Below are 13,681 nucleotides of genomic sequence, written 5' to 3' on the forward strand. Positions count from 1 at the left end.
GATATACATCACTCAGTACATCCGTTTTCTTTCTCAGTTAAGTGCAAAACAAACTACTGCAGAGTGAGCCCTGCACTGTGTTAAACACAAACAGCAAAATATGGAGGGGGAAATGTCCGCACAAACACACACAAAACCAACAAGCTCTGTTTATGTGAGTTTCAGAAACCAGCTCAGAAGTCAGCATCATAAGGAATAAAGTGTAGCTGCTGCCTTCTGAAACACCAATAACCTCTTACTTATTTTTTTTGGTAATTATAGGGATGAACACAAATAGCCATGCAACAATATTTAACAGGCAATCAAGTGATAAAGCTCAGTGCTCAGGATAAGAACTAAATTCTTTAAATAAAACAAGTGTCAACTCATTTAAAAGCCAGAGACATTTATTGTTTTTGAACTGGACTGACTGCAGTTAATTTGCTCGAGCAAAATCTCAGGATTAAATACCCCTCCGCGTCCATCTTCCATAATCAATCCAGAGTATTTAATTTCTTCTTTGTGCTCCAAGGATGTCTCAAGGCAAATGCGTCCTTGTAATTTCAGAGTCAGAATGTCCTTCTTCTTGGAGACTGGGCTCATAGTCACCAGCATTATTGGCCAACTCAACATCTGGCTCATCATTGCTCTCTGCACTATAATCCACTTCTTCAAGAAAGCGAGGTTCATCTTCTTCCAGGACGTACGTAGTGGGGCTGCAGCAAGAACACCAGGAGAGGAGGCTTATCGTCTATTATGCTCAAGTGAAGCAGCTTCCCAGCATAAACATATTTAACTAATTAGTTTTTCTAAAATGTGACCAAGACGCTCTTGACCAATAACATGATAACTATAGCCATTCATTCTATCACTGAGTGCCAAATGTTATATAGGAGATGCATTACCATTCTCCCCCAAAATTGGCAGCAGCAACAACAACGTCTTACAAAGCCCTTCATCAATAAATATGAATCTTATTTTATATTAACAAAACATTCTGAACTCTGAATTTTCAAAACACGCAACGCATAGACCCAGAAACATGAAAGCCGGTGTGGCAAAAGGCCATATGCATTCTCTCTATCCTCTCTGCATGGATCAGCCCTGGTGGCTCCACCTATGACATTGTGCACTGAAAGGAAGGTCTGAATGTTCTCTTGAAGCCTCCTGGGAACAGAGATCTGTGTGATCACGGCTCCTGACTGCAAGAAGGATCCCAAGCGCATCCAGCTGGAGATGCGAAGAATCCAAGGCTGCAGCCAGCAGTGATGGGAATCTGGGGGCAAGTCATGCCTCCCCTCTCCTCCATCAACACATTTTTAGGCAGACATCAGAATAGGGCATTTTTATACATTGGATAACTGTCCCTTTCACAGCATGCCGAACTGCACCAACTAGTTTGTCAGAGCCAAAGAACGAAAAAACAAACTAAAAATAGAAAAGTAATTTCTACAGCAACATAACTGAGGCTAGTGTTTATAACAAATGTTATTCCAAGATTACTGAGATTTCAATGTGTTTTTATTAACATGCAGTCAAGTAAAGAAAAATAAGCAATGGGTATCAATGTGGTCTCCTAAGGAAACAGGTTTTGGAGATTCAATCAGGAGGACATTTTCTACAAGACAAGTTTCTTCACTGAAGCTTTACCCTTCCCATGTGACAGAAGGGTTCCCCCCCCCCCCTTACAAAACATTTTTGCAGAGCAAGTCAGGTCAACTTTCATGTAAAACCGATTAAAGTGCATCACACAAAGACAACAGAAATGAAAACAGTGCATCACTTCACTGTGACAGCACAGCAAAAAGCTTTAAAGCAATTGAAGTAGGTGAGTGAAACCACAGACAGTGGGGAAAGGGAAGCGTCTTCACATGTCTGAAGACAAAAGGGAAATCTCACCATTTCCCAGGCCATGAGAATCTTTGCCCACTATCAATTCTAGCGGTGAAATGTGCCACTAGACTCTACCAAAAATCAATCTCAAAACCTATCCAACAAAGATAATTTGAAACTTACCTCTGAAAGGAAACTGGTCCTTTCATTTTAGGTGCTAAAATGATTAAAGAGCTGAGAAAGCCATAGTAAGGTACATACTACAAAATGTCTGTCTGAAATTGTGTTCTTTACCCAGAGATCCTGATCCAGATTCAGCAGCCCAGGTTATGGATGCAGAGTGTTCTTTACATGCACACATAGAAAAACTGGTTTGGACATGTGTTGGGAAAAATGCTTTTCCTTCTCCATCTGTTACAGACATCCTCCCCCCCCCCCCCAAAAAAAAATAATAATTTTGCACTAAAATCTGCCTTCTGCTGTAGTTACTTCATTTTAAATTCCCCGCCTCCAACTATTTCATATTATTATTTTATCTAGAGGACATCACTGAGAACTGTTGCCTGGCAAGAGAAGACTTGCCTCCATCATGGACTGGATGAGACCCAGCTGCTCCATCCACTATCCCTTGTCTCTAACATCATCAGTGATGTCTGCAGTCTCATAGGCGGAGGCGGAGGGGCAACACCAGGAAGGGCAAGGATGAAAGAAGGAAATGTTAGCTGCGTAAACCTGGCACACAGGGTCACTATGGTATTCCTCTTCCTGTTACCAGATTTGAATGTATTGTTTTATTGTAAATCTCTTGAAAACAACTTTGTAAGTGGAATTTAAGTATTCTGAAAGAAATAAACATTTAGCACAACAACATTTTAAGCTCGTACTACCTTGTCACTTTACAATTGGATTCAATCAATTCATTTTCAATGTCAAAGAGCGTAGATGGCAGGTTGTATTCTAGTGGTGATGTCAACCTTTTCAAACGCAATAAACCAGAACAGAACTTGGCTCCCATCTCTTCGAGTTCACGTGTCCCAATCTGTAAGCCCTAATTAGAGAACAACATATTCACTGAGTGGTTAGTTTAATTATGTCTGACGCTATTGCTAAAAATAACTCCTGGTACAGTTTGTCTTATGAAGAGATGCAAGACCAGCTTATTAAAGTATTAAAGCAACAAATGCAAAACCGGATGATCCCCAAAGTTTATATCTTTATAAGATGTGTTTGGGGTCCAGAGTATAAGCTATGATAAACATGCCATTCAAAAAGTATGCTGAACTGGCCACTTTATTTTGAAGAAAATGCAATTGCGGGACACCATTCTGAACATGCTTCTGCCCTAATTTTTGCTTTAAAATCTCCTCTGCTATTAGTCCCCAAAGGTATTGCTTACTGCAAAGCACATTCAGGGACAAATTACAGGCATGGTTAGGGGCAGTTTTTGGCATGAAACCTTTGCAGGGACACAATCCAGATCAGTGGCATGTCCCAGATTGATACTGGACAGATTTTTCCCTTCCACCTCCCTTTTTAAAGAAAGTGGCCAGGCTGAACCATTTTAAAAAAATGTTTGTTTCCCCTAATATGTGGTTTGGCCCTTAGATAATACATATTTCAAAGTGTTCCTCTAAAGAGAATCCAGACAATGCACAAGATTACTTTTCCAGACTCATTCAATATTCAGATGCCATTTTTACAATTCAGTTTTATTTTTTACCTTGTACTTCCCCTGGTCACATCCACATAATGTGCTTTCCATGGTGTAACTCCTCTGAACGCCTATTTCTCTCCAAACGACAACACGTGCCGTAGATTCCTTGGACTTTTCTACCACAAAACTGCAACTGCTCATGCAGAATGCTGGTGCTGTCTGACTCAGAATCTTTGGAAGGGTCTAGAGGAAGGAAGTATTTAACAGCAGTCTGAAACTGTTAAAAAGCTTAGCAGGTACAATGTCAAGAAACCACCGAATATTAAAAGGTGCGTTACTTGGTCCACTTTCAATATGTGAAAAAGTATATAACCGGAACTGAATTCCTGTGGATTTCAGGCTACATATGATTTAGATGCAAATAAATAAAAAATTAAGGATAGAAGAAGGATGCATTCCAATAATTTATTTCAACCGATTTATTCCCCCAAAAGCGAGCCCAGGGCAGTTAACAAATATATAATTATAACAACACAAAATACAATAGCAGCAAAAAGCTCCACTTAAAATACCAATACAAACACAGAAAATGACCGTAATAAAACAGCAAGATAGTTAGCAGAAAAATTATTACACCACGAAGACTTGGCAGAATAAAAAAAGTTCTCACCGTGTGCCTAAAAGTAGCCAGAGGCAGGGAAAACTACACAAAAAATGAGGGGAACTTTTTTGATGTAGTGGCCACTCATGAGACTACCACCCAGCTATTTTTAAAAAAGCAGGGCATTCCCTATTTACACAGTTTGTACAACCAAATGGAAGTCCACTATGTGAGAGGAACAGCAGTATGAGATACAACCCAGCATGTGGAGGCTGTGATTTTATATCCCACTGCAGTGATACCAGATGTAGAACGGAGGGGAAGGAGCTTCTAGCCTCATGAAACTTGCCCAAACTGTTGAGGATCTGGTTTGCCAATTCTTCTCCAATTGTATTATAAATATACTTCTATTCTTAAGGTGGAAAATATGAAAACAATGAGAAGAGGTAGGAACGAAGATTTGGAGATATGCTTCTGAGGTCCAGACTACGGGGAGCCCGGAAAAATTAATAATTACATTTTGTATTACAATTTGTTTTGTTTTTTTAATTTTAGTTAATTATTTTTAATTTGATTATGATTCAGAAATGCTGACTGGCAGTTTTATTGGAAAAGCAATAAAAATTATTAAAAAATAAATAAAATAAATATACTTCTATTATTTATCCTTTATAATTCTGCTGTCATCACAATACAGCATTCTCCTTAGTACAGTAATAATATATTATTGGGGTTTCAGGCTATAGCCGTAGAATGAACAGATAGTGAAAATTAATTAAAATATATTTACATATGATGCATATCAATAATATATAGAACATTTATCTATCTATCCCCAATGTTTTAATAGTTTCTTACATGAAATTTTACTGTTTTTTTAAGGAAGCTGTTTTATGTTCACTTCACTAATTAAAAACCAGATAGTTAAATTTTCCAAAACAGTGGGTTGTATTCATGTTCGAAGCTCACTGAGTGGACCCACTGGAATTTGTGGATATGACTAACTTAGGTCTTTCAATTTCAATGGATCTCCTCTGGGCAAATGCTACTGGCATACTACTGACAGTGTTATCACTTGAGGATTAGACAAAATAAATAGAAATAGAATTTATGAATCTATTGTGGCCTTGTTTGGATTTTTAAAGCAACAACTCACTCTATAGCCAAGGTCTTCAACCACATCGCAAGAAGCAGCACTAAGATTAGTGTGCCACATGGTCTCCTTGATGCTGCAGCCATACATAAATACGTTTTTCTTGCGAGAATGACCATGATAATCACAAAAAACCTATGAGAAATAAAGTTTTCAAAAGTTATAAAAGATGAAACTTTCTTGTATCTGTAGTGGGGCAGAGATACTGTCTTTTTTTGTAATGATATTTTATTAGTTTTCAAATATTCCAATAATAGCCAAATTATAACAATATCAATTAACTGGGGGCAGAGATATTTTCACAAATATGCCAGCTCATCAATTATATACCGTTTGTTCAATTTCTGTGCTGTCTTTTATTACTCTGTAATGAATCCCATTTCTTCAAGGAGTCACAGGCCACGTTCTGATGTAATGATCCCAGGCTAATAAACTATGGTTTATTGGCTCAGGAGCTAACTGTATGCTCCTGCCTTCCCTCACATAAGCAGCTTCAGTGAATCTATCTGTTTCTTTAACCAGTTTCTTATGATGCTTGAACTCCAAATGAGGATATGAAACCAGAATCAGATCCTGCTTTTAATCGGGAACTCTTAGTCACAGATTCCCAGTTTGGTTGTGCAAAGGGCCAAGAAGGAGCACACAATGTTTTATCAGATCAGGACTGTTGCATATGAACGAGGACAAAAGCGTGAAGTTTGGCTTAGAACTTTGATTTTAAAAAGAGAGAAGGAAACATAACATAAAAAAGAAATGAATGAAATGGAATTAAGTATTGTTAAAAGTCACTTTACATAACAATGAAATCAAGTAACAAATCCTGAGAAATACTCCAAAACCTCTTCTCTCAGATGGTTCAACTATGTAAAAAAGGAAGAACGAAAATTAGGCCCAACTAAATGTAACTGAAGCATTCATGTCTTTCCCTTTTCACCAACATTCTGCCTCCATTCACATACAAACATCCTGGGATCCTAAAGTCTAATTTCCTCTGCCTGCTCTTCAAAGATTTTCTCTAAAGAGAGACCTTTGATCTTAGCATGAAACACCACAGAACTAAGATTTGGGATAAAACCTGCTTGCTTTTTCAGAGGGAAATGCAACATTTCCACACATATCCAATGCTGGAGTAGGGATAAATACTGCTTTTTATGTTGCCTAGAATAACCTATGTTGGGATGCGGATGGCACTGTGGTCTAAACCACTGAGCTTGCTGATCGGAAGGTCATCGGTTCGAATCCCCGTGACGGGGTGAGCTCCCGTTGCTCAGTCCCTGCTCCTGCCAACCTAGCAGTTTGAAAGCACGTCAGAGTGCAAGTAGATAAATAGGTACCACTCCAGCGGGAAGGTAAACGGCGTTTCCGTGTGCTGCTCTGGTTTTGCCAGAAGCAGCTTATTCATGCTGGCCACATGACCCAGAAAAACTGTCAGCAGACAAACGTCAGCTCCCTCGGCCAGTAAAGCGAGGTGAGCGCCGCAACCCAAGAGTTGTTCATGACTAAACTGTCAGCGATCCCTTACCTTTATGAATGACCTATGCATAGCAAACAGTACTGTGCACCTGCATGTCTACGTATGCACATGCATGCATGCACACACATTGGCCGCACACACAACTGACATGAGGCCTGCGGGGGTGGTGGCAAAGCGTCAATATGGCTGTTGGACCAACAACAGTTAGCCACTCCTGATCTACCGAAAGCCACACCTACAGAAAACCAAGTGAAGAGTCTCATCTGTCTATGACTGCTAATAATACTGACCACATTTAAAAGCAGAGCATGGGATCTGTGGAGGTAGAACTGTAGAAGTTTCTGATGAGAAACATCTGTCAAAAGAGTTCCCTCACAGATTTCATATATTTTGGGAGAGGAAGGGGCATTTTCATGCAATGCCAGAATGACTTTTACTTACGATGCTTTTACTTCAGTGGAATGAACTGGGTGAGCACACGGATACGAACACTTACCAGGGGCAAACGTTTTATAGTAGCCAAATACTGCAGCAGGCCTTTGGCATGATAAATGGTGGGGTGCAGATCTAGGTTGGGGTTTTGCCATTGTCTGTTCAAGTCCTCCCCGCTTAAAGAACAGCGATGACTACAGGAGAAAGACAATCTCAGTAAGTTCTTACTGTCCCAAGCAAACATGTTTCCCCCTCCAAGTAAGTTTGCGAGACAACTTTTGTGGCTATTTTGTGCAATTTTATTAAGACAAAAAAGGCGGCTCTTTAAAGTTTTGTTTTAACTGTTTGATTTTTAAAAAACCAGTTCAGTGAAAATGAATCATGATATTAGAAAGCTAGCCTGCTTGTATGCAGTATTTGTCTAAACTGGTGGGAATTATTAAATTTTGCGATAGTAAATTCCACAGTTTAGCTATGTGCTGCATGAAAAGGTGCTTACTTTTGTCTGTCCTGAATTTCCCCCATAAGAGCAAACCCTTAGAGGCCGAGGTGCCTTTCCTCCCCCAAAAGTTTTTTTTGAGGGCACTGCCCCCCAAGCTGATGGGCATGACCATTCAAACGGTGTTTGTGTGCCACATCATGTGAATAATTATGTGGGGCAGGGCTTACCTTGGGTCCCCCCAATATTTTATTCAAGTGGGCACCCCTGTCACCCACATTTCAGTTTCACTGGAAGACGCCGGGTTCTAGTGTTACGACAGGAGAAAGCCTATACAGTCATACCTCGGGTTAAAGTTGAGCGTTTTTGGGTTGCGCTCCGGGGCGACCCGGAAGTAACGCGTTACTTCCAGGTTTCGTCGCTCGCGCATGCGCAGACGCTCAAAATGACGTCACACGAATGCGCAGAAGTGGCGAATCATGACCCGCGCACATTGTGTGCTCTTCAGGATGTGAACAGGGCTCCGGAACGGATCCCGTTCGCATCCAGAGGTACCACTGTATACTTTTTCCACACCATGGATAATTTTACACATATAAATCATGTTCTCATTTAGTTTAGAAAAAAGGCAAGTAACCCCAAATGCTGTAATCTTTCCTTATAAGCCAGTTGCTCCAGCCCCTGATAATTTTGGTTGCCCTTTTCTGACTTTTTCTAGCTCTACAATATCCTTTTTGAGGTGCGACAGCCAGAACTGTACACTATATTCCAAGTGTGGGCACACCATGGATTTGTATAAAGTTATTCTGATATTATTTTTTATCGCTTTTTACTGATCCCTAACATGGAGTTCACAGCTGCTGCATACTGTGCTGACATTTTCATTGCGCTGTTCATTGACTATTGAGGCAAAAGGACAAAAGGTCCATGGCCTAAACTTGGTTTGGAAGTGCCTAAGAAGCATAACCTTTGCTGCCAAATACACTTAAAAACTTACTTTCCATTAATGACCCCATCAGGATTAAGCATTGGTACAATTTTAAAAATATAGGATTCTCGTAAACTTTGGGCAGCAGGAGTATTACTCATGAGATATTCCAAAGTTCCCTTCATAACCCAGCTCGCGTTGGTCTCTCCAGGATGAACACGAGCACATAAGAAAATATAAGGACGGTTTCCTAAAAAAACACAAAAAAAACACAGCACAAGCAAAATAGCATGATACAATCACAAGTCACAGCAGCTTGTTTATTACGAATTGACACATATGACCTGGAACATGAAATGCATGTAATTAAAGCACTTGAATTCATTAAAGTAGAATATACATATGGCATAAAGTGTTGAACAAGTAGATTTGGCCGCCTGGCATGTTTAATTAGGCCCACAAATTACGCTTTCCAGAACATCTATATGCAATTCACGTATCTTTTACAAAGCAGCCTGCAATCAGGAAAACAAATATATATATAAATTCCCAGTGAGAAAGAGAAAAACGTTGTACTTACTGAACTGACAGATATGTTCATAGTAATCTGACTCTGGCATGGCTGTTATAGTTACTATGGGACAGCTGTTTCCAGAGAGAGTCTCACACAAAACGTCTTGTCGAAAATATATCTGCTGAGGATTGTGTGTGGAGTCCAGTTTTTTGAGATGCATCTTCGTGACAAAAATAATTAGACTGTAAGCCTACAGCCAGGGTTTGTTTCATATTTTACCATAACTACAGGTTTAGCTTTTCCTGTGCTTAAAAGACAGCAAACACCACCAGCAGTTCTAGAACTGTTCTCCACCAGTATATTTGTAAAACAATGCAGTTTTATTTCAAAACAGAGTTTTTCTGAAGACCACCCCCCGCCCGACAGAGGCCACCATACTTTTTTTGGGGGGGGGCACTTGACATCTGTAAAGTGTTATATGTATTCCTACATTTATGGACCGTAACCTCTTGCAAACTGAATGCATTAAAGTTTACATTTCTTATTTTTGTACCAACATCATTTTGTCAAACCCAGTCTCTAATCTGCATTGCTATGGCCTACAGCTGAAACAAATCTACTAGAGCCAACGTTGTGCTCTACATCTGCAAAGTCCTGGTTATTCAGAATTAATGCTAAACTTTTTACCGCATTAGTTTACAGGAGCTTTACTAGTAATTTTTTTTATTATTATTACTTTCCTAAACTTTACGTATGAACATTTCAGGTGTTTTCAAACAGAAAGAGCATTTGCATCTAGCTATTTTTGTGATCACTATCAAACCATGTAGCTAAAATACTTGAAATTGTTAAAGTAAAAATGTGCATAAACAAATTATGCCTCTACCTAAGCTCAAATTAACTCACCATTAAAGCTGAGTAAGTATATGGGTAATGGTAAGCAAAGTAACAAACATCATCCTTATGCTGGAAACTGACAGTGAAGGTAATTGTGTAGTAGGATTTTCCCTTCTGGCCACCAGTTGCAATGGAACTTCTTGAAAAGTGATTCCTAGAAACAACATGTTAGAATTAGCTTAAAGATGCAGTGCATGCTACAATTTATGGTAAATAATCTGCAGAGACGCATCACTCACTCAACTATTACCTTTAGTACAAATTAACAAAGGTTGAAATTTGAATTCTCCTTTTATTAGTTTTTATTTTTAAATTTTTATTGGAATTTTATTTACAACATAACACAAACCCCCACCCCAAATACACAAATCCACCCTCGTTAAACGTGAATATAACATACAGTGAGCACAAACTGCTTCCTTTATGAATAATTATTAATATTTTTCTAATTATAACTTAAATATCCACAAAGTCTCCTGCAGACAATAATCGAAACAAGTCCAGGTATGTATTTTAAGGCGCTGTTTTGTGAAGTATTCTCTGCATTTTCCCCATGCTTTTTGAAACTCTTGTCTAGTGTGATCTCTAATTGCCTCTGTTAATCTAGCCAGTTCAATATACCCTAACATTATTAGTTTTTAAAACAGTGTTAATTACGAATATAGTTAAGTTAGTTTTTCAGCCCATTTAATTCAATGTTTTATTTCCTCCATTTACAGTTATACTTACTTGTAGTAACAAATATCAGTTCCTACACGAGTCCACCAGGGTCTGCCATTTAGTGCATCTTGAACAGAGTACATTAGAGGCTGCATACCTTCAAACAAAATATATTACGTGATTCAACATGGTTGCATGCATTCAGTGAAGAAATATACCCGTCTAGAGCAGGGCTCAGCAAACTTTTTCAGCAGGGGGCCGGTCCACTGTCCCTCAGACCTTTTGGGGGGCCAGACTATATTTTTTTGGGCGGGGGATGAACGAATTCCTATGCCCCACAAATAACCCAGAGATGCATTTTAAATAAAAGGACACATTCTACTCATGTAAAAACACACCGATTCCCGGACCATCCGCGGGTTGGATTTAGGTGATTGGGTTGGATCCGGCCCCTGGGCCTTAGTTTCCCTACCCATGGTCTAGAGAGCATAGAGTTAAAAGAAAACTTAACTTTTTAATCAAGGAAAATACCATCTAATATATTAAAAAGTTATCATTCTGCATTCTGAATATGCCAAGATAAATAATCAACTAAGTTTGAGTGTCATTTTGATTGCTGAGAGTTCATAAAACTGTGTAACAATCTAACCCTTCAATATATATATTTCTTTATCATTGGGGGGAAAGCACTGTGAAGGTTTTGTACATCTGAATAAATCCACATTCTTCCTAGGCACTTCTTTTGAATAAGTGAAGAAAAAGAGGTCTTACCATAATTAAACTGACTATTTGTCTTTTCACAGTTGATTATATTAAATCGGTAGGCAACACCTGATCGCATTCCGCTGGCTTCGAAGTAAAACCACTGATGATAATGATTGCTGTTTATGTCAGAGTTCAGAATGAGATCATACTCATTTCTAAAGATGAACAGAAACAAGTCTTAAAATGAAGAACAGCTTCAAAATCAAAAACAAAGCAAAACAAATGACAACATCTTACTTTCTGATCTGAATAACTTTGCGTAAATTTCCCGATTCAAATTTGGAGTTAAATTTCAGGACGTCTCCTTCATCTGGCACTGGACAGCTTAAAGAAATAAAATCACAGGGAAATGCAAGTTATATATATATATTTATCATTCCAATTTTATACTATACTATAAATATAGCTGGGTGCATATAATGAAGTGCGCGATGGAAAATAAATAATAACAGTTCCTCCTTACGATGGCTACAAATAATCACTTTTAGTTATATGACTTTAATTATTCAGGGCTTCATATTCCTGGTTTCTTTTGAATCTGATTCAACCAATAAGAGAGAGCCTACAGGAGTTTTGATGTTGCTCATCAGTAGGATTATTCTAGGGGTTTTTGTTTTTTTTAAGGACCCCTGACCATTAGGTCCAGTTGTGGCTGACTCTGGGGTTGCGGCGCTCATCTCACTTTACTGGCCGAGGGAGCCGGCGTACAGCTTCCAGGTCATGTGGCCAGCATGACTAAGCCACTTCTGGTGAACCAGAGCAACGCACAGAAACACTGTTTATCTTCCCGCCGGAGTGGTACCCATTTATCTACTTGCACTTTCGAACTGCTAGGTGGGCAGGAGCGGGGACCAAGCAACAGGAGCTCACCCCATCGCAGGGATTCGAACCGCCGACCTTCTGATCAGCAAGTCCTAGGCTCTGTGGTTTAACCCACAGCGCCACCCGCATCCCTATTCTAGGGTAAAGAACATCAACTGAAGTATCTATGTAATGCTCAGTTGTCATAGAGCAGTCTTTCCCAGCCTGGTGGCCTTCCAGATGTTTTGGACTACAACTCCCATCAGCCCCAGGCAGCATATGTCTGTGTTGACACAGACACATGGAAGTTGTAGCCCAAAACATCTGAGGCTGGGAATGGCTGCCATACATTTTACTTTCCCCAACCTTTCTGGTCTTCTTACACAATAGGGTAGCACAACCCACCATGATGTGTGTTTACCAGAGAATAACATTTCTTCAATCTTATTCTCACTGAATTTACAAAGAGTTTTGCAAAAACCTCAAACAGATACCGTATTTTTCGCTCTGTAGGGTGCACCGGACCATAGGGCGCACCTAGTTGTTTTTTTTTGGGGGGGGGGGAGATAAAGAAAAAAAAAATCCCGCTGGCTGTCTTGGCTTCCTCTTTAGCCACACACAAGCTCTCCAGCCGGGAGAGGCTGCTCTCGGCTTTGCCAGAAGCCAAGACAGCGAGCGGGATGGATCCCGCTCGCTGTCTTGGCTTCCTTTTTAGCCGCGGGGCTTGGGCGGGGGAAGCCCAAGCTTCCCCCGACCCCAGCCCCCAGAACGGGTCCAGGAGTGGGGGCGAGGTTGTGCGCAACCTTGCCTTCGCTCCCGGAGTTTGCTGCTATCCGCAAGCCCCACCGGGCTCCCAAGGCTTGCGGATAGCTGCCCAAAGCTTGGGGTGCCCAGCGCTGAGCTCCCCGGGCTTCGGGCTGCAGGCTGCTATCCCGCCGCACTCCGAAGGCTTGCAGATAGCTTCCTGAAGCCTGGAGAGCAAGAGGGGACAGTGCGCACCGACCCCTCTCGCTCTCCAGGCTTCAGCGAAAGCCTGCATTCGCTCCATAGGACGCACACACATTTCCCCTTCATTTTTGGAGGGGAAAAAAGTGTGTCCTATAGAGCAAAAAATACGGTACCTGCTATTTGCAGAAATAAAATATCCAATTAACTCAGGGATTTACTTAAACCCAACGAAAATGTTTAAGAAGATGTTTAAATATTAGAGTAATCTTTGTTTCTCTTGGAGTGACTTTCAGTGGAGTCAACCTGCTGATGCAATGGACCTCTGCTCACACAGATGTTGGGGACCTCTGCAGCAGACTGCAGGAGGGGACATGCATAGCTACGGAGGGGAGGGAGAGGAAAGGGAAATCCCGTCACATCCATTCATGTGACGTTGGAATCACCCATAATATTTCTTTAAAGAAGTTTCTTAACTTGACAAAAAATAATGGAATAACACATTCCATATAAACAAGAATATGGGAGTATTTGGCATAATGAATATCTAAGCGTGCAGTTAAATCAGCACACGTTAAGTTATTTAATTGCTTCAGTTTGCTGCTC

The 13,681-nt window shown here is 40.2% G+C and overlaps 1 protein-coding gene across 6 annotated transcripts in view; it reads right to left on the bottom strand.

Annotated features, from left to right (window-relative positions):
* Nucleotides 1–368: 368 nt before the first annotated feature.
* The window catches only part of AGTPBP1 (ATP/GTP binding carboxypeptidase 1), an 84,307-nt gene continuing 70,994 nt past the window's right edge, over nt 369–13,681 (bottom strand). For all 6 annotated transcript variants that reach the window (XM_083701903.1, XM_083701901.1, XM_083701902.1 and 3 more), the window contains 11 exons: nt 11,567–11,653; nt 11,336–11,484; nt 10,634–10,721; nt 9,914–10,058; nt 9,074–9,227; nt 8,563–8,743; nt 7,191–7,320; nt 5,224–5,355; nt 3,533–3,709; nt 2,700–2,860; nt 369–695 (listed from right to left, as the gene is read on the bottom strand). In XM_083701903.1, the coding sequence (XP_083558029.1) occupies nt 518–695; nt 2,700–2,860; nt 3,533–3,709; nt 5,224–5,355; nt 7,191–7,320; nt 8,563–8,743; nt 9,074–9,227; nt 9,914–10,058; nt 10,634–10,721; nt 11,336–11,484; nt 11,567–11,653 (1,582 nt within the window). In that variant the 3' untranslated portion in view covers nt 369–517. The remainder of the gene's footprint in view (nt 696–2,699; nt 2,861–3,532; nt 3,710–5,223; nt 5,356–7,190; nt 7,321–8,562; nt 8,744–9,073; nt 9,228–9,913; nt 10,059–10,633; nt 10,722–11,335; nt 11,485–11,566; nt 11,654–13,681) is intronic.

This window comes from Podarcis gaigeae (assembly GCF_964106915.1).
Source record: "Podarcis gaigeae genome assembly, chromosome: 11".
Classification (NCBI taxonomy): Eukaryota; Metazoa; Chordata; class Lepidosauria; order Squamata; family Lacertidae; genus Podarcis; species Podarcis gaigeae.